Source organism: Thamnophis sirtalis, unplaced genomic scaffold (genome assembly GCF_051295495.1).
Source record: "Thamnophis sirtalis isolate CommonGarterSnake01/CBP01778 unplaced genomic scaffold, rThaSir2_p1.2 scaffold_2, whole genome shotgun sequence".
Taxonomy (NCBI): Eukaryota; Metazoa; Chordata; class Lepidosauria; order Squamata; family Natricidae; genus Thamnophis; species Thamnophis sirtalis.
The window spans coordinates 55,251,539-55,270,234 of record NW_028261382.1 but is presented as its reverse complement, the minus strand read 5'-3'; the positions used below and the strand labels follow the sequence as shown (position 1 = coordinate 55,270,234).

The following is an 18,696-nucleotide window of genomic DNA, read 5'->3' as shown; positions in this document are numbered from 1 at the left end:
TTCTCCAGAGAGTAAGTCATCTGTGTACCAAGTTGGGCTGAAATTGTTCGAGACGTTCCAGAGTTATGCTGGGACACACACACACACACACACACATGCACGCACACACACACACGATTTCAATCTATCCATCTCCACACATTCTAGTATCTTTCTAATTATATTTTCATCCGTGGGTAGGACTCTCTTGAGGATTTGCATCTTCCCACTCTCCACCCCACTTCTCTGATCAATGGGGTGACCCACTGACCTGTACACGGGGTGATCCTGTCCCGATAACTTTAGTCAAGAGCAACAGCATGTCCGTACGAGGAAGTAACTCGGGACCGTTCTGGTCGTTGGCCACAAAAAAAAACAGAGAGAGAAGAGTTTGGTTGCTATTGAACTGCAAAGATAACTAGTTCCCCGGCTTATGATCCCAACATTTCCGCCGCTAAACAAGAAGCGTCGTGAAGCAAGCTTCACCCTATTTCACAACCTTGCTTGCTGCCATTGCAAAGTGAATCATGGCAGCTTGTCAAGTTAGTCACACTAAGTGAATTAAGTGAACTGGGGATGTCTGGTTTAATGAAAAGGAGGACTAGGGGAGACATGATAGGAGTCTACCAATATCTCAGGGGCTGCCCCAAAGAAGAAGGAATCAAGTTATTCTCCAAGGCACCTGAGGGTAGAACAAGAAGCAATGGGTGGAAACTAATCAAGGAGAGAAGCAACCTAGAACTCAGGAGAAATTTCCTGACAGAACAATTAATCAGTGGAACAGAAGTTGCCTCCAGAAATTGTGAGTGCTCCAACACTGGAAGTCTTTAAGAAGATGCTGGATAGCCATTTGTCTGAAATGGTATAGGGTTTCCTGCCTAGGCAGGGGGTTGGACTAGAAGACCTCCAAGGTCCCTTCCAACTCTGCTATTGTATTGTATTGTATTGTATTGTATTGTATTGTATTGTATTGAATCTGGCTTCTCTGTTGATTTTTCGCTTGGCAGCGGGTCGCAAAAGAGGATCATGTGAGCCGCAACTATCATAAATATGAGTCAGTTGCCAAGCGTCCGAATTTGTATCACATGACCACAAGGATGCTGCAGCGGTCGTTAAGTGTGAAAAAAATGCCATTTTTTTTCTGTGCTGTTGTAACTTTGAATGGACACTAGACAAATGGTGGTTGGTTGAGGACTTTTAAATAGAAACCTTTAGCTAAGTTGATTAAAAAGTTGGGGAGGGGGGGAATCCCACTTTGAAAGCAACGTAATAATGGCGTAGAACTTGTAAGTTCTCCAGTATATTTAGAAAAATGTGAGAAAAAAGGAAGAAAAATGTGAGAAAGGAGGAAGAAAAATGTGAGGGAAAAAAAGAAAAACATGAGAAAGAAGGGAGAAAATGTGAGAAAGAAAAAGGTGAAAAAAAGGAAGTAAAATGTGAGAAAGGAGAAAAATGTGAGAACGGAAGAAGAAAAATGTGAGGGAAAAAAGGTGAAAAAAAGGAAGTAAAATGTGAGAAAGAAGAAAAATGTGAGAAAGGAGGAAGAAAAATGTGAGAAAGAAGAAAAACGTGAGGGGAAAAAGAAAAACATGAGAAAGAAGGGAGAAGAATGTGAGGGGAAAAAGGGGAAAAAAAGGAAGTAAAATGTGAGAATGAAGAAAAATGTGAGAAAGGAGTAAGAAAAATGTGAGAAAGAAGAAAAATGTGAGGGGAAAAAGAAAAAACATGAGAAAGAAGGGAGAAGAATGTGAGGAAGAAAAAGGTGAAAAAAAGGAAGTAAAATGTGAGAAAGAAGAAAAATGTGAGAAAGGAGGAAGAAAAATGTGAGGGGTGGGAGAAAAACATGAGAAAGAAGGGAGAAGAATGTGAGGAAGAAAAAGGTGAAAAAAAGTAAGTAAAATGTGAGAACGAAGAAAAATGTGAGAAAGGAAGAAAAATATGAAAAAAGGAAGTAAAATGTGAGAAAGAAGGGGGGGAAATGTGAGAAAGAAGTAAAAAAAATGTGAGAAAGAAGAAAGAAAAATGTGAGAAAGGAGGAAGAAAAAGACAAAGAAATAAAAATCAGAGTTAACAGAAGTCCTCGACTTATAAGCATCACTAAGCCCAGAATTATGGCCATAAGTCATTGACGGTGATTAAGAAAGTCACACGAACATGCCCAATTTTACATCTCTTGGCGGCCAATCACTTAGAAAGGAATCAAAGGAATTTCACCTCGTCCACCAGCCAGTTCTCGTCATTAGTAGAGGACCGCAGCTGAGCATGGACGGTGATGATCTGCAAAACCTTCACCATGAGCTCCTCCTTCTCTTCGCTGTCGTTGGTGGTCTCCAGTAGCACCATCTTCAGAAGAGGAAAGACTAAGGAAAAGGCCGGGGCCGATAACGGCATGGGACCTGGCAACGGAAGGGCGAGAAAACAAAGGAAGGAAGGATGCAGACCAATCCCAAATACGTTACAGGGAATCCTCGGCTTATGATATCCCCGCCCCCCCCCCCCCCCCCACGGTCATTTAATGGCCCCGTAATCCCATTCAGGGCAACTGAATGGAGATGAGTATTTACTGGCCGGATGCTCTTCTTGTCACCAGAGCAGAGTTTGGTTCAGCAGATAATCTCTCATTGTGCCGAGAGAGAGAAATATCAGCCTCTACCTAGGATCGAACTGACAGCCTCCTCCCTCATTGTGAGGCGAGAGCTTTGGGCCACCACACCACTACGCAGCTTATGACCACAAAAGAGCTTAAAATTTCTGTGGCTAAGTGAGACGGTGGTTAAATATAACCTTTCCCGCCCCGATTGTTAAGTGAATCCCTGCGGTTCTTAAATTAGTCACATGGATGTTGAGTGAATCCGACCTCCCCATGGAGTTTGCTTGTCAGAAGATCGCAAAAAGAGGATCCCGTGATCCTGTCATAAATAGGAGCCAGTTGCCAAACACCTGAAGTTTGATTGTGGGACCATGGGGATGGAGCCACAGTTGTGTGAACGATGGTCGTAAGTCAACTTTGTTCAGCAGCATTGCAACTTTGAATGGCCATTAAATGAAAGGTTGTTAAGCCAAGGACTTCGGGCGACAAGAATGGTTACATTGAGAAGGTCATCAAAAGGCCTCACCCTCCTCTCCCTTGGTTATCCGGGTTGGCACGGTGTGTGTGTGCAGCAAACCGATCACTCGGTTCACAGCTGTGGGTAAGTCTTCCTGGCACCAGGATTCATCCAAATCGCATTCGGGTTTCATCATTCGCAAAGTCACGTGACTCGCTACGGTCCCTGAAAGGCGAAAGGAAGGGAGAGGAGGAAGGACATGTTGAAATCGTGACGGAATCTCACCAAAGGACGCCATTTGCGGGGTGCAGTATGCCAGTGCATGAGAGTTCATGATTTGGAACACACGGTAACAAGGTCAGCCAATGAATAGGCATAGCAACCAAGTCAGCCAATGAGGGCTGTTTGGAAACGGAAACAGGATTTGCTGGAGACAGCTAGGAGCCTGGCCTTGGCTTAGCTCTGTAGCTCTGAGTCTGTACTGAGCACCCACGATTTCCACTACCGATTCAGGCGAACCGGTCTGAACCAGCTAAATACACCTCTCACCGTGGGCCCAGAGGCCCTGAGGTTGGGGACTCCTGTTGTAGTAAGCCTTAGCTTGCAATAAAATCTGGTCGTTCGAACAGTCTTGTTTCCTGATTTATTGCGCCTAACAGAGAGTTTGAGAAACCAAGACTCACCAAAGGTCTTTAAGTGATCAGGCATCACACAGGACACCAGAGAAAGGAAGGGGGCTTTAATCCTCGGAGCTGCCAGGGGAGATTTGAGCAGAGGTAGGAAGCAGCCGACAAGGGCGGGGATGTACTGGGAGAGGCTGGGAGGGTTCCTCTTGAGAACGGCGTCAAAAAGGCCCAGGGTGGATTCCAATTTTGTGTCCAGCTGGAAGAGAACAACAGCACAGAGTTCAAGTTGTGCCTTTTGGGAGGGAAAAGCACCTTTGTCAGAGTGCACAGAGTGACTACTATTTTGAGACAACCCAGGAGCAAAATACAGGACACAGAGGTTTGTCTTACAGACAGTGGTTTATATACAAGACAGCTATATACAAGGCATACAGGACAGATATATATGTATATGTATATGTGTATGTATGTATTTATGTATGTGTGTAATACACACACACAAACATTCTAGGCACAGCTAGGCAATCAATCAATCTCCAACTCTACACAGAGAACTACTATGAAGATAATACACGAGGAGAGAGATACACTAGGAGAGGGAGAGAGACACTCTCACATGGCCTCTCTTATATAGACAGCCTCTTAAAGCAGCAATACCCCAGCTTCTTAAAGTGGCAATACCTCTGCTGACTCAGCCTGATTTCATCATCTTAATTTACGGCCTTACATTGGCTGGTCAGCTTTAAATCATCCTTACCCTGATAACCTTTGAGACAACTGTGAGCTGGAGCAGTGGCCGCCATCCATGGTCACTTTAAGACTTGTGGACTTCCTCAGCCAGCTTTGCTTAAAGTGGCCAAGGTTGGAGACCCCTGACCTGGAGGACTGAGAATCTCCACAGACCTCCAAGAAGACTGCGATTTCTCCTCATTTCTGCCAGTTAACTCTTTTTTCTCCCTCCCCCCTTTCTACTTTTCTTAAGTGTTCCTTAAAAACAAAACAAAAAATAAGACTCTGAATTACCTCTTTCAATTGCTTCCTCATCTGAGATTCCTTCTCCAGCTGGGCAGTCAACATCTCCTTCTGTTTACTCGTGAGCTGAATCTCTTCCTTGATTCCTTTCTTCTTCTTGATCTCCTGCAATGGACGGCCATTTAGTTCGCCAACAGGGAGGCAAGATCTTGTAGTCAAGAATACGGAATTTGAAGGGACCTCGGAGGTCATCTAGTCCAACCCCCTTGCTCAGGCAGGAAACCCTAGATCGTTTCAGACAAACGGTGGCCCGATCTCTTCTTTAAAAATTCCACAACTTCTGGATGCAAGTTGTTCCACTGTTTAATTGTCCATACTTGTTAGGAAGTTTCTCTATACTTCTAGGTTGCTTCTCTCCTTGATTAGTTTCCACCCATTGCTTCTTGTCCTGCCCACAGGTGCCTTGGAGAATAGCTTGACCCCCTCTTCTTTGTGGCAGCCCCTGAGATACTGGAAGACTGCTATCATGTCTCCCCTAGTCCTTCCTTTCCTTAAACTAGAAATACCCAATTCCCTTCTTTAAAAAAAATATTTTTTATTAAACATTTTTACCTTTAAAAACAGGGGGGAAAACAACAAATACAGGAAAAAAACAAGACAAATAGTTTTACAGCCTTCCGTATCGGCATACATTTTAGCTTTAGCTTATTCTACGTTGCTTTCCTATCGGTTTTAACACCTGTAGTGTAATAACAGTTGTACTAACAATTGTAATAATGTTAATTGTTCATATCACCCTTATATTTACATTATGGTCAATACTTTAGGTTTGATAGTAATTATAACTTTGGTTATTTTTTTATTCAATACTAGTTTAGAAAAAGAGAATTCCTGTTTTGGCTTCTGTTTCGTAGCTGCTTGTAAATTCTATTCCGTATTTTATAAAAATCCAATTCTTCTCTTTCTTTTAACTTCACAGTCATCCCCAATTCCTATAACCGTTCTTTATGTTTTTGAATCCAGATCAATCCCAGACCAGCGACAGACAGACAAACAGACACACACACACCAGTAGTGGGTTTCAACATTTTTTAGAACCTCTTCTGTAGGTGTGGCCTGCTTTGTGGGAATGGCTTGCCGGCCATGTGACCTGGTGGGAGTGGCTTGCCAGCCATGTGACTGGGTGGGCACAGCCAACTTGTAAAATGTGGTGAAACTCATTTAACAACCCTCTTGCTTAGCAACCAAAATGTTGGCTCAAAAACTCTGGCATTTGAAGCATGCAAGTCTTAAAGCTATCAACTTACAACACCCTTGCACCTCTAACCCTTTCAGAAAAAAAACCTCAGGGGTGTTCAAAGTTGACAGCTTTAAGACTTGTGGACTTCAACTCCCAGAATTCCTCCTCCAGTCATGTTGGCTTAGGAACTCTGGCATTGAAGTGTGCAAGTCTTAAAGCTGTCAAGTTACAAGACCCTTGCACCCCTCACCCTTTAGAAAAAAAAACCCAGGGGTGTTCAAAGTTAACAGCTTTAAGACTTGTGGACTTTAACTCCCAGAATTCCTCCTCTTGCTCTTCATCTTGATGATGTGCGGACGGGCGGGGGGGGGGGGGCGGGGAGCTGGAACCGGTTCTAAACGGCACCGTAGATTTGTGGAACCTCTTCTATAGAAGAGGTTAGAACTGGCAGGAACCCACCACACACACCGTTTATCTCTCCATCAGCTGACCAGACTATACCTCCTTGAGCTCCAGTTCAATGATCTGCTCCTTAAAAGAGTAGGCTTTGTTCTCCCTCTTCATGTTGGCCTTTTTCAGGCTATCCTGCTGGGCACTGAAAAGAGAGGAGACGTCGCCTTTTTAAATATGTGGATCAATAAACACACTCAAGGGCATAAGAATGTCCTTGGGGCCACCCCAACCCAGGGGCTGGAACTAAGCCCTGCTAGCTGAGGAATTGGGGGAGGGGGGGTTCTGGCCTCTGTTGCTTTCTTCCCTGCAAGGAGCTCAAATTCTCTTCACTGTTGACGCACAGCGATTCTTCCAAGCTGAGTTCCTATATTGTTTCACTCCTATAGACGGACTCTTGCCAAGCTCCACTCCCTCCATCTACAATATACTCTGCGGACTTTTAAGGAGGAGCTGTCTTTCACACCTGATGGCCATTCCACCCAGTGGTAGGTTCCAGCCGGTACGGACGTACCGGTAGTAGCCGGCAGCGGCAGCCACCGTAACCCACAGGGACTCACCCACGTTCTTTACTGGTTTTTGAAGCAACCGGGCAATTGTGCACACGGGCACAGCATGTGGCGCCTGCACGACCTCAGACAAGCAGCTGGGTGTCGGAGGGGAGGAGGAGTGGGACGCCCGGAGGGGAGCTGGAGTGGGACGCCCGGAGGGAGCTGGAGTGGGACGCCCGGAGGGGAGCTGGAGTGGGACGCCCGGAGGGGAGCTGGAGTGGGACGCCCGGAGGGGAGGAGGACTGGGACGCCCGGAGGGGAGGTGGAGTGGGACGCCCGGAGGGGAGGTGGAGTGGGGCGCCCAAAGGGGAGGAGTGGGATGCCCGGAGGGGAGGTGGAGTGGGACGCCCGGAGGGGAGGTGGAGTGGGACGCCCGGGGGGGAGGTGGAGTGGGACACCCGGAGGGGAGGAGGAGTGGGACACCCAGAGGGGAGGAGGAGTGGGACGCCCGGAGGGGAGGAGGAGTGGACATCCGGAGGGGAGGAGGAGTGGGGCACCTGGAGGGGAGGTGGAGTGGGACATCCGGAGGGGAGGAGGAGTGGGGCACCTGGAGGGGAGGTGGAGTGGGACATCCGGAGGGGAGGAGGAGTGGGACGCCCAGAGGGGAGGTGGAGTGGGACGACTAGAACGCCCGCCCGGTGCACACCGTACCGGTAGCAACGGGGCGACAAACCCACCACTGATTCCACCGTATCCTGCCACATATAAACCTGCAAAGGGTTCCTGCTCACCTGTGCAAGATAGACTTGTCGTAGAGTTCCCCATCTGGCATCCTCATGATCGCGAATTCTTCTTGAGTCACGAGACACAGGGCTGGGTTTTCCAAAGAGGCGGAAATGGTGCTGATCAGCTGAGGGAGGACTTTGGCAGGTAGAAGGACTGAGAGCAAGCCAACCGCATTCAGAGAGGACTACCAGAGGGGAAAGAGAGAAGAACACTGAGTCTTCGGTCTTGTCTCATGAAAAATTAAACTTACAATATTGATGCTTTGCGACATTTGTTCTGGATTTACACATTGCAAGCCACAACTGTCATCAGACCAAGTCTGGGCACAAAAGTGTGAACTTTGTTGGAAGCCTTTCCTTGTTAGGTCTTTCAAGCTCCGTTCTTTATTGTCTCACTCCCTTTAGACACAATCTTGCCAAACTGAAGGCTGTACTCTCTGCATCTACAATATACTCTGGAAACTCTTAAGGAGGAGCCGTCTTCACCCTCTTTCTCTCACATATAATATCTGAGCTAAGCTGCCTCTTCCTTCTCTGGAATGGAATTCTTCAGCCACCAGGTGTGGACTTCAACTCCCAGGATTCCTTAGGCAACATGTGTCAGGCCCCAAACCAAAAATGACGCATACCGATTCTTCCAAACTGAGTTCTTTATTGTTTCCCTCCTGCAGACAGAGTCTTGCCAGACTAAAGGCTCTACTCTCTGCATCTATAATCCTCTTGAGGAGGAGCTGTCTTCACCCTCTTTCTCTCACACCTGACATCTGGGATGAGTTGCCTCTTCCTCCTCTGGAATCCACCCCCTCCTTCCCAGGAATCCCACTTTCTCATGGACCACAAATGCTAACATCCTTGCGAGGAAGGCACAGAAGAGGCTGCACTTCCTGAGAATGCTCAGGAGGATAAATCTATCTCCGCATCTACTTCTGTCCTACTATCGCAGCACCATTGAGAGTGTCCTGACATACGGCATTCTTGCATGATATGAGAGCAGCTCGGCAGCAGACAAAAAGGCTCTCCAGAGAATCATTAAAACTGGCCAGAATATTACTGGGCTCCAGCTACCAGCCCTGGACGACATCTTCGCATCTCGCTGTTCAAGGAAGTTGCATAACATTCTCACAGACTCTTCCCATCCCGCTTACAATCTTTTTAGACTGTTGCCTTCTGGCAGAAGATAACAGAACAATTAAAACTCGGATCACACGTCTTCCGAATAGCTTTTATCCCAGAGCTACTAAGGTGGCAGGCTGAACCAAAGTAGGCCTCAAGCCTGAACCAAACTAGGGTTTCTTGATATTAAGCTTTAACTGTTCATATAGAAATTGCAAGGTTTGCTTTTAGGACATAGTGCGGTTAGACACGGGTTAGAAGGAAGTCTGCACATGAAATATGCTGAAGCAAAACATCTATTTTAGCCCATTTGCTGGCTGTTAATCTGTTTGGTAGATACATATTGTTAGTTCCTCAAAATACGAGCTATGTATGTCTGTTGGCTGACCTATGTATTGTGACATCTTGTAGACATACTTTCTGTAACTCAAGGGCAAATCTTGAGGGGTGTTTCCAAAACTAACAGGTGGCTTTAGCTGAAAGTGATAAACTATATGAGGAAGTTCCTGAATTTCACTCATCGTTCAGGCCATTTATTCTGAACCTGCGCAAATAAATTCTTCCTTCTCTGAAGAGCTGGCTTGTGTGTCCTGTCATTTTCTACAACACTATAATGTCACTCAACAATGAACTAAGGGGCCGCCATCAGTGAGCTATTGGACAGTGTTACGTGTTCTGTTGTGTGGATGCTTGGGTGGTTTAAGGCGGGGAATTTTTTGGAGGGTGTGGGGATTGTTCGTGTGTGTTGGGCCTGGTTCTCTTGAGTGTTGTGTGCATTTTGTTGTATGGGTAACCGTGTCTATATGTACAATGACAATAAAGTAAATCAAAACCAAATCCCGTTCCATCCCATTCCCCCCGAGACAAATTCAGTCACCTGATTCATTGGGCTCTGAGGGACGATGATGCGGTCAAAGATTTTTTCCAGATGCTTGGTGATGAAGTCAACAGGGTCCAGTTTCATCTTGATCAGGAGGGCAGGCCAAAGGCCAGGTTGTCTGGCGACTAGGAAAGGGAGAAACCGAGGTCAGGAGCTTCTCCCAAAGCCCACCCAATGCCCTTCTTCCACACATCCAGGTACGATCTCCCCCCCTCCGCTCACCCAAAGAAGGATGACTGCTGACGAGCAGCATTTCCAAGACCAGCTTTTCCTTCTCCTCCGGCTCTCCTTCCATCCCTGGCCCACAGGCGATGACGCACAAGGCTTCCTGGAGGATGCGCGGAGGGATGTACGTTTTGCCCTGTTCCGACAACTCTCCAGATTCGGTTACCAAGGCCTCAGGGGGGAGCACCTAACAATGAAGCGCCCGATTGTAATTTGAGGGTCAAAACGTTTTGGAAAGTAGAATGATAAGTGTAAAAAAAAAACACTTATATATTCAGGTCACAAGTTAAAAAGTGAGGTGAGCACACCCCTGTGTAGCTTTTCTTGGCTTACAGTGCAATAGGGCTGTCCTCGCTAAGTTAGCTACGAAGGCAGGGGTTTTTACCTTGTGTGAAACGAGGACCACTTTTAGCTCTTCTAAGAGCCCACAGGCTAACTTGAATCCTCTTGGCAAAGAGAGGAGTTTCCTCACAGTCTGCTGAGCGAGCCTCCGGACGCTCCAGGAACGGCTGAGGAGGACGGCGGTCAAGGCTTTGTAATACTGCCTGGAAGTGAGAAGAGTTCAAAATATGAGGAGACAAACAGGAAGTAAATGAAAATAGGTGGCAACGGAAGAGGCCTGGTAGTTCAGTGGTTAAAGTGGTTGTGGCCCGCCAGTGGAGCTGCTGGCAGACTCGGACAGTGAGGAGGTTGGGGAGGAACATGGGCCAGTCCTGGAGTCCAAGGAAGGCTCTGCGTCGACGGCCACCCGACAGTTATCAGCTGCCTTCGAAGTTGGAGAGCAGTGGGGCAGAACAACAGCTAGAGACTAATCCCAGTGTGCACATGCGCACAAGCTGCCAGGAGGAGGAAACAGCTAAGGAACAAGGGCCGACTCAGAAGTAAAGGCACAGGTGGACGGTGAATGGCCCCTCCCAGAAGAAATAAAAGAGGAGCGAAATGGGAGTGGAGTTTGCAGGAGACCATTCGTTTGCTTAATTGGCTCGCGACTCTCCGAGGCTCCTTGCCAAATTTTGCAGATATCGGCCTGGCAGCTCTCCAAGCCAGATAAGGTCTGTGACCGTAAATCCTCCCTTAAAAGACTTTGCTGGAGGTGAATGAGCAGAATTCACAGTCAATTAATAAACGTTTTTTTTGTCAGGAACAGGAGTTGGCTTCATGCTCTCGGGAAGCCTAAGTCAGCCCAAAAGTGTAGAATGGCAAGCACACTCTGCCCACAGCCTGGAGTTTGATCCTGACAGGGATCCAGGTCGACTCAGCCCTTCCATCCTTCCGAGGTCAACTTCGAGCTGGTGAGAATCGAACTGCCGAACTGCTGGCACTCAGCAGAAGTGGCCTGCAGTACTGCATTCTAATCACTGCGCCACCACAGCTCTTAGATATACCCAACCTGTGTGAGATATAGGCAATAAAAGCACGCTAAGATCTACTTACTGGATTTTAGCTCCAGGTAGCCGACATTCGTGGTCTAAGAGAAGGCGTTCGGTCAATTGAAGAACTGTACACATGACTGCAGTGAGTGGAAAACAGACCTTCAGTGTATGGAAATCAGTTGCAACCCTCCAAATGCTTGCTAAGTGACCAGTTCTAAATTGAAGGCTATTTGTGGATATCTTCTATATCAGGAAATCCCCATCCCCAGGACTGGGGAATTCTGGGAGTTGAAGTCCACACATCCCAAAGTTGCCCAAGTTAATGATATAGAATACGCAGCATGAGTGAGTGGCCGGAATTTATAAGAATCGCTCTCCAAAATGTGGATGAAAAAGTACCCTACAGGGTCAAGCTGAAAGCTCTTCACGCTGTAATGACCTCAGCGGCTCCACGGGCCAAAACCGGGAGCCAGCCGAGGTAGATTTGCTAACCGGTCTCTGTCGCTGAGGAGAATTCAGGAAGGTGAGAGAAATTAGAAACACGTCTGTCCTAGCTCAGACTGAGTCAGAAAGCTGGCAGACACAGGCAGCCGAGGCGTGTCATTCCCTCCTTTTCAAGGATCACAGATCTCCAGTGGTTTTAATAAGGAAAAGAACTATCCAAGGAAGAGCAACATATCTGACCTTTGGTGTCCGTAACAAGTCAGTTGTTAAAACAAACGATAAAACCGTTTTGCCGAATTCCAGAGTTGGTAAAGGTGAAATTTATCACAGGTAATAAACTGGTTTTGTTTCTGCCGGAAAGAGGGCTGAGAAAGTAGCTACAGACCCTTCACATCCTGGCATAAACTATTTCAATGTCTCACTTCACTGCTCCAGGGCACGACATGCCAAGACAACTAGACACAAAGATAGTTTTTCCTCTCCGTGCCATTACTCTACTCTCCCTCGGCACTGTCTTATACCTAAAGATATTGTGTAGTAGGGCTGTTTTGCTATTATCCTTCACCTCTTTCTCATCTCATTCTCCTCATCTTTCCTACTACCTTCCCCTATAAGTATCTTATGATTTATCCCTTGTTGTTTATAACTTATGACTGGCTGATAACCGGGCGCTGCCTGAGTATTTATTTGTCCCAATCCGCCTTCCATGAACGTTGCCGCAATTTCTAATGTAACCAGAGGGACTCCCTTGTGGAGTACTGTGAAGCCATTACCATTGCAACTCCACAGCTCTGTACAGTAGAAGTCATTTTAAGGCAGTACAGTAGAAGCCGTTTTACAGCACAACAGGCTGTATCTTAACAAAACACATATCCTGAGGAGTGTTAGGGGTGTCTTACCCACCACAGTATGTTTCCAGAAGGTGCCCCGTTTTATTTATTTATTTATTTGTTTGTCTAACATATACAAGAAAACAAGTATACCGTATTTTTCGGAGTATAAGACCACCTTTTTCCCTCAAAAAAGAGGCTGAAAATCTGGGTGTTTTATACACTGATAATTTTTTGCCTCCTGAAACTCTACCCCCTTCACCAAAATGGCCATGCATAGCTTGTAAGAGGCTTTCAGAGAGCTCCTAGAGGCTGGGGAGGACAGAAATGAGCACAAAATGGGCCTTTTTTTTTGCTCAATCCCCCCCCCTCAAGCACCCAGCACTCTATAAGCTTCCTAATGCCCTTTTTTGACAAAAATGGGCCATTTTTTGCTCGTTTTTGCCCCCCCCCCAACACTCTACAAGCCTCCTTAGGGCTATTCATGCCCTTTAAAAAAAAAACGGGCTCGTTTTCATGAAAAATGGGCCATTTTTGGGAGGTTTGCAGAGTGCAAAGAATTTTTTTTTTAATTTGCCTCTTCAAAACCTTAGTGCGTCTTATACCCGCTGAGTCTTATACTCCGAAAAATACGGCAATCCGTGTACCAAGTTTGGTTGAAATTGCTTGAGATGTTCCAGAGTTAAGCTGGAACATACATACACATTCAAACACACACACATACACACACACAGCCATTTTTATATATATAGAAGATTTGTGACTATATCTGATGATTTATGCTCTATGACTTATCAGTATGTTGTTTGTAGATACACTTCCTATTCCACTCTACTCTACTCTACTCCTACCCCCTACTCCTTCTTACCTTCCTCTGAAGCAGACTGCAGGAATTTCTCAGAAGTGAAGATCTGTTTTTTCTCATCCAATATAAGATGCCATAAGCTGTTCAGTTTGTTTTCTGAAAAGTGCAGGATTAAAAAAAGGATTTATTTTTTTTACTGACTGAGCTGATAGTTCACCCTATGCTTAACTGGTATCACGCCTTCTGTAAGGCAACCTGAGCAAATCAGTTGATTTATTTAATTTGCATCCCACCCTTTATTATTGTTATAAATAAGGCTAACCAGAAACGGATTTCAAACCCTCCAGGTAAGGCGAAATCTGGTTAGTACTAACTGCTGTTGGTCGCCAGAAATAACTTTTAATTGATCAATATTACAGGGAGAGATAAAATGTCAAAGAGGAGGAATTAGGTATCACAATTCTGCGTCATGGTGGAGGCCAGAATACTAGGTGAGTTGATTCTAGAGGGTATACAAGATTATGCCTCAATTGTGTGATTTTGTCTGTCTGTCTCTCTCTCTCTCTCTCTCTTATTATTAGTCTGCTATTGTTGAGAAAATTGTGATTTGTTTTATGGCAACCTGGGGTTGCATTTTTCTGAGTTTAGTGGTATTAAAAGATAAAGGTTCCCCTAGCTACTCGTTCACGACTCTAGGGGGCGGTGCTCATCTCCGTTTCAAAGCCGAAGAGCCAGCGCTGTCCGAAGGCGTCTCCGTGGTCATGTGGCCGGCATGACTCAACACCGAAGGCGCACGGAACGCTGTTCCCTTCCCACCAAAGGTGGCCCCTATTTTTCTACTTGCATTTTTTACGTGCTTTCGAACTGCTAGGTTGGCAGAAGCTGGGACAAGTCGCGGGCGCTCATTCCGTTAAGCGGCGCTAGGGATTCGAACTGCTGTAACTGCTGACTTTTCAGATCTTTAAAGTCAGATCTTGAAAAAAATCTTGGCACTGAAGTGGGGAGAGAGTGTGGGCCAATTACACAATTAAGTCCTTCGAATCGTGCCTAATAATTCATTAGCCTAAAGGAAATAGAACTCTGCTGAAAACAGCCGAAAGCAGCTTCCGTTTCACTGCGGGGGGATCTTACCTATTTGCGCATCAGCTACCGAAAGTCTACACATTAGCAAAGCTGCGGCGACACCTTCCGTCACCAGAGGAATCTGGGTGCTCTGAGCTCCTGCTTTCTCCACGGTCTGGATCAGTAAGGGCAGCATTTCTGCACCTTGTAGGAGGACATTGCCTACAGAAGCAGAAAATTATATATTCAGGGATTAACGCGCACACACACACTGCATTTTTGCTGATAAATAAATGAAGGGAGACTAGTATAGATCTATTTCAAGCTATTTAGCTCTCATCAGCTAGCCATACCCTTGCTGTGATTTGAACCTGGGCTGTTTTTACATATTAGGCAGTTGTATTAACCTCTAAGCCACAAGCTCTCCTCCTTTGTCAGCTGAGCCAAGGAAATGATTAAGTGTTATGTCAAAGCACCTGGTATGTCCAAATATGGGAGGGAGCATACTGTTCCATTGCGTGCATGTGCACTGGCCAGCTGCTCTCTTCTGGGTTCTGGCGTGCGCAGGCGCGAAGACCAGCTGTACCGCACACGTGTGCAGCAAAACACAGAAGAGCAGCTGGCTGCTGCGTGCATGCAGTCCTGGAGTCTGGGGAAGGCTCTGACGAGGGCTCTGTGTCGGAGGCAGAGAGCGGGCCAGGGCCGTCTGACAGTTATCAGCTGCCTTCGGAGTCAGACATCAGTGAGGCAGAAGAACAGCTGGAGCCTGTTCCCAGTGTGCGCATGCACAGAGTTGCCAGACAAAGAGAACAGCTAAAGGACAGGGGTCGACTTGGGAGTGAGGCCACAGGTGGACAGTGAATGGCCCCTCCCAGAGGGAATAAAAGAGGAGTGAAAGGGGAGTGGAGTTTGCAGGAGATAATTCGTTTGCTTCATTAGTTCAAGACTCTCCGAGGCTCCTTCCCAAGTTCTGCAGATCTCGGCCTGGCAGCTCTCCAAGCCAGATAAGGTCTGTGACCGTAAATCCTCCCTTGAAAGACTTTGCTGGATGTGAATGAGCAGAATTCACAGTCAATTAATCAAAGGGTTTTTTGTTGGGACCAGGAGTTTGTTTCATGCTCTTGGGAAGCCTCGGCCAGAACACACCTGTCTGGCTTCTCAAAGATGGCCCACCCCTCTTTCTCACCTTTGAAGGAAGCCAGCATACACTGGAGATAGGCATGCCTGACAGCAGACGTGCAGGCCTTAAGGCTGAATGCTTTCTTGAACCATTCCACCAGCGTTTTGGGGACTTCCGTGACAAATCGGCCGCACCAGAGAGCAAGGATGGAAATGGCATGTACCAGAGTGCCTTCGTGGACTGCAAAAAGAGAAAGCGCTCTTTAGAGAGGGAGAAAAGAAAGAAAATGCGGTACCATAGAATTATAGCATGGGAAGGAACACCACGAACCAGGTGTAGACCAAACTCACTGCAATGTGTAGGAAAACCAATTGTATTTTGTTTTGTTTATATCCCACCCCAGAAGAGGAGAGAGGGAAGGAAGGAAGGAGAAAGAGAAGAGAAGTTAAGAGAAGGGAAGGGAAGAGGAGAGAAGAGAAGAAAAGGAAGGAGAAAGGGAAGAGGAGAGAGGGAAGGAAGGAAGGAGAAAGAGAAGTTAAGAGAAGAGAAGGGAAGGAAGGAAGGAAAAAGAGAAGAGGAGAGAGGAAAGGAAGGAAGGAGAAAGAGAAGAGGAGAGAGGGAGGGAGGGAAGGAAGGAAAGAGGAGAGGGAAGGAAGGAGAAAGAGAAGAGAGGGAAGGAAAGAAGGAGAAAGAGAAGAGAAGTTAAGAGAAGTTAAGAGAAGTTAAGAGAAGGGAAGGGAAGGAAGGAAGGAGAAAGAGAAGAGGAGAGAGGGAGGAAGGGAAGGAAGGAAAGAGGAGAGGGAAAGAAGGAGAAAGAGAAGAGGAGGGAAGGAAAGAAGGAGAAAGAGAAGAGGAGGGAAGGAAAGAAGGAGAAAGAGAAGAGGAGGGAAGGAAAGAAGGAGAAAGAGAAGAGGAGGGAAGGAAAGGGCATAACTGGGATAGGGAGGGAGGGAGGGAGGGAGGGAGGGAAGGAAGGAGAAAGAGAAGAGAAGTTAAGAGAAGGAAAGGGAAGAGGAGAGGAGAGAAGAAAAGGAAGGAGAAAGGGAAGAGGAGAGAGGGAAGGAAGGAAGGAGAAAGAGAAGAGAGGGAAGGAAAGAAGGAGAAAGAGAAGAGAAGTTAAGAGAAGTTAAGAGAAGTTAAGAGATGGGAAGGGAAGGAAGGAAGGAGAAAGAGAAGAGGAGAGAGGGAGGAAGGGAAGGAAGGAAAGAGGAGAGGGAAAGGAGAAAGAGAAGAGGAGGGAAGGAAAGAAGGAGAAAGAGGAGGGAAGGAAAGAAGGAGAAAGAGAAGAGGAGGGAAGGAAAGGGCATAACTGGGATAGGGAGGGAGGGAGGGAGGGAGGGAGGGAGGGAAGGAAGGAAGGAAGGGAGGGAGGGAGGGAAGGAAGGAAGGAAGGGAGTCTTAGCCAAAAGCTTACTAGATTTGACTCCAGTAAAAGCTCGGCTTGCTAGAAATCCCACAGCCAGAATAGTGGTTTTTTTTGGTTTTTGTGTGGCGGAGGTTATCTTTGAAAGAATTGCCAAAAATGTTCTTACCTTCCTGCTGAAGGAAGGGGATGAAGAGCTCAACCATGGTCCCACTGAGAACTTGATTGGATGCCCCCGAGACAGCATGATGGCTGCAACTACCAATCCCTGAAAGGAACGAGATGCCACACCTCAAATTCAATTTTCCTTCAATCATTAAAACATAGCAACAGCTCTGCAGCCGGCAAAAGACAAAACGCTCCGCCTCGAAACGGATCCCGAGCCAACCTCCAAACCTTTCCCTTCCCTTTCCCTTCTCCAGGAAAACAACTGCCAGAAAAAAAATCTACAAGCCTAAAACCGTGCCGATGAATCAAACACGGGCCCAGGCCGCATCGGCATTCATTCCATTCTCTACAATCGGCTAAGAACTTTACCTGAGAGGACGCTGATTTTTTGAGCCACCACCGTCAACTTTCCTTCCGCACCTGTCAAAATGGAGTTGTGAGGTTAACACGGAGTTTAAAGAAATAATTCTAGGCTATTTGATCCGTGGCACGTCAAAACCGCGGCCCACTAAAGCGCGCCCGATTAAAGCGCGTACGTGACGTCATCAGCAGCGCGACAAGAAAGAAAAAGGGCGCTTTAAAAAGCGCTTTTAAAGCAAGCCGATTCACATAAAGGTAAGGGTTAGGTTTAGGGTTAGGGTTAGGTTTAGGGTTACGTTAAGCATTAGGGTTAGGTTTAGGTTTAGGTTAAGGGTTAGCGTTAGGTTAAGGGTTAGGTTTAGGGTTAGGTTTAGGGTTAGGCTTAGGGTTAGGCTTAGGGTTAGGTTTGGGGGGGTTAGGTTTAGATTTACGCGTTAATTTTAAGTTTCCCGCTCACAGCGTGCTGTTTTCGTCGCGCTGTGATGATGTCACGTACGCGCTTTCGTCGAGCGCGCTTTAGTCTACCGCGGTTTTGTGGTGGAACCATTTAATCCTGGGCTTTTAAGATGTATGGACTTCAAAAATTGTGGGATAAAAATAGAAAACTAATTATGACTACAGCACACAAGGAGAATCTATACAAAATGTTTTACAGGTGGCACCTTCCACCGGCAAAATTGGCCAAAATGTTCAGCAATGTAATCCCGAATGGCTGGAAATGTAATCAAATACTGGGTACATACAACCACCTGTGGTGGACATGCAAAAAAAGCGAAAGAATTCTGGCAAGGTATCCAGAGGTGGTTGGGAGAAATGATTGGACAACGGCAGAGGTGGGTTCCTACCAGTTCGCACCTATTCAGTAGAACCGGTTCGTCAAATCTACCGAACCGGTTAGAAGAGGTTCCACCAGTGGACCCGGAAAGCAGGCCACACCTACAGAAGAAGTTCCAAAAATTTTTGAAACCCACCACTGGTCCTTGGATAGGATTATTCTACACTATCATGCTCCTATTTATAAAACTCAGTGCCTCTGTGAAAGGTAAGGATGACTACTGCGTTTGTGGTGCAATCAGAACGTTGCGTGTGTTGAAGTTGTTTTAACGCAAACCAAAGATGCCTTTTAAAAAACAAGTTTACATCATATTCTTCTGCATGCCAGTGCTGTGTGTGAGGTAATTTAAGGTGGTTCTGACAAGTGTCATCGGCATCTTCATATCCGGTCACATGGATGGCAAGCCACTCCCATCCGGTCACATGGGCAGCAAGCCACTCCCAGAAAGGAGGCCACACCCACAGAGTAGGTTCGAACAATTTTTGAAACCCACCACTGGACAACGGTCAGAATTTAAACCAGAGTTAT

The 18,696-nt window shown here is 46.5% G+C and overlaps 1 protein-coding gene across 1 annotated transcript in view; it reads right to left on the bottom strand.

Annotated features, from left to right (window-relative positions):
* Positions 1–18,696, bottom strand: part of GCN1 (GCN1 activator of EIF2AK4) — an 87,585-nt gene that overhangs the window by 52,736 nt on the left and 16,153 nt on the right. The window contains exons 12-27 of the mRNA XM_087705643.1: positions 17,343–17,393; positions 16,975–17,073; positions 15,509–15,682; positions 14,392–14,544; positions 13,324–13,416; positions 11,243–11,318; positions 10,194–10,353; positions 9,806–9,995; positions 9,581–9,708; positions 7,597–7,775; positions 6,366–6,459; positions 4,676–4,789; positions 3,710–3,908; positions 3,096–3,251; positions 2,194–2,375; positions 251–331 (exon numbers count right to left, since the gene is read on the bottom strand). Of these exons, the coding sequence (XP_087561769.1) occupies positions 251–331; positions 2,194–2,375; positions 3,096–3,251; positions 3,710–3,908; positions 4,676–4,789; positions 6,366–6,459; positions 7,597–7,775; positions 9,581–9,708; positions 9,806–9,995; positions 10,194–10,353; positions 11,243–11,318; positions 13,324–13,416; positions 14,392–14,544; positions 15,509–15,682; positions 16,975–17,073; positions 17,343–17,393 (2,129 nt within the window). The remainder of the gene's footprint in view (positions 1–250; positions 332–2,193; positions 2,376–3,095; positions 3,252–3,709; positions 3,909–4,675; positions 4,790–6,365; positions 6,460–7,596; positions 7,776–9,580; positions 9,709–9,805; positions 9,996–10,193; positions 10,354–11,242; positions 11,319–13,323; positions 13,417–14,391; positions 14,545–15,508; positions 15,683–16,974; positions 17,074–17,342; positions 17,394–18,696) is intronic.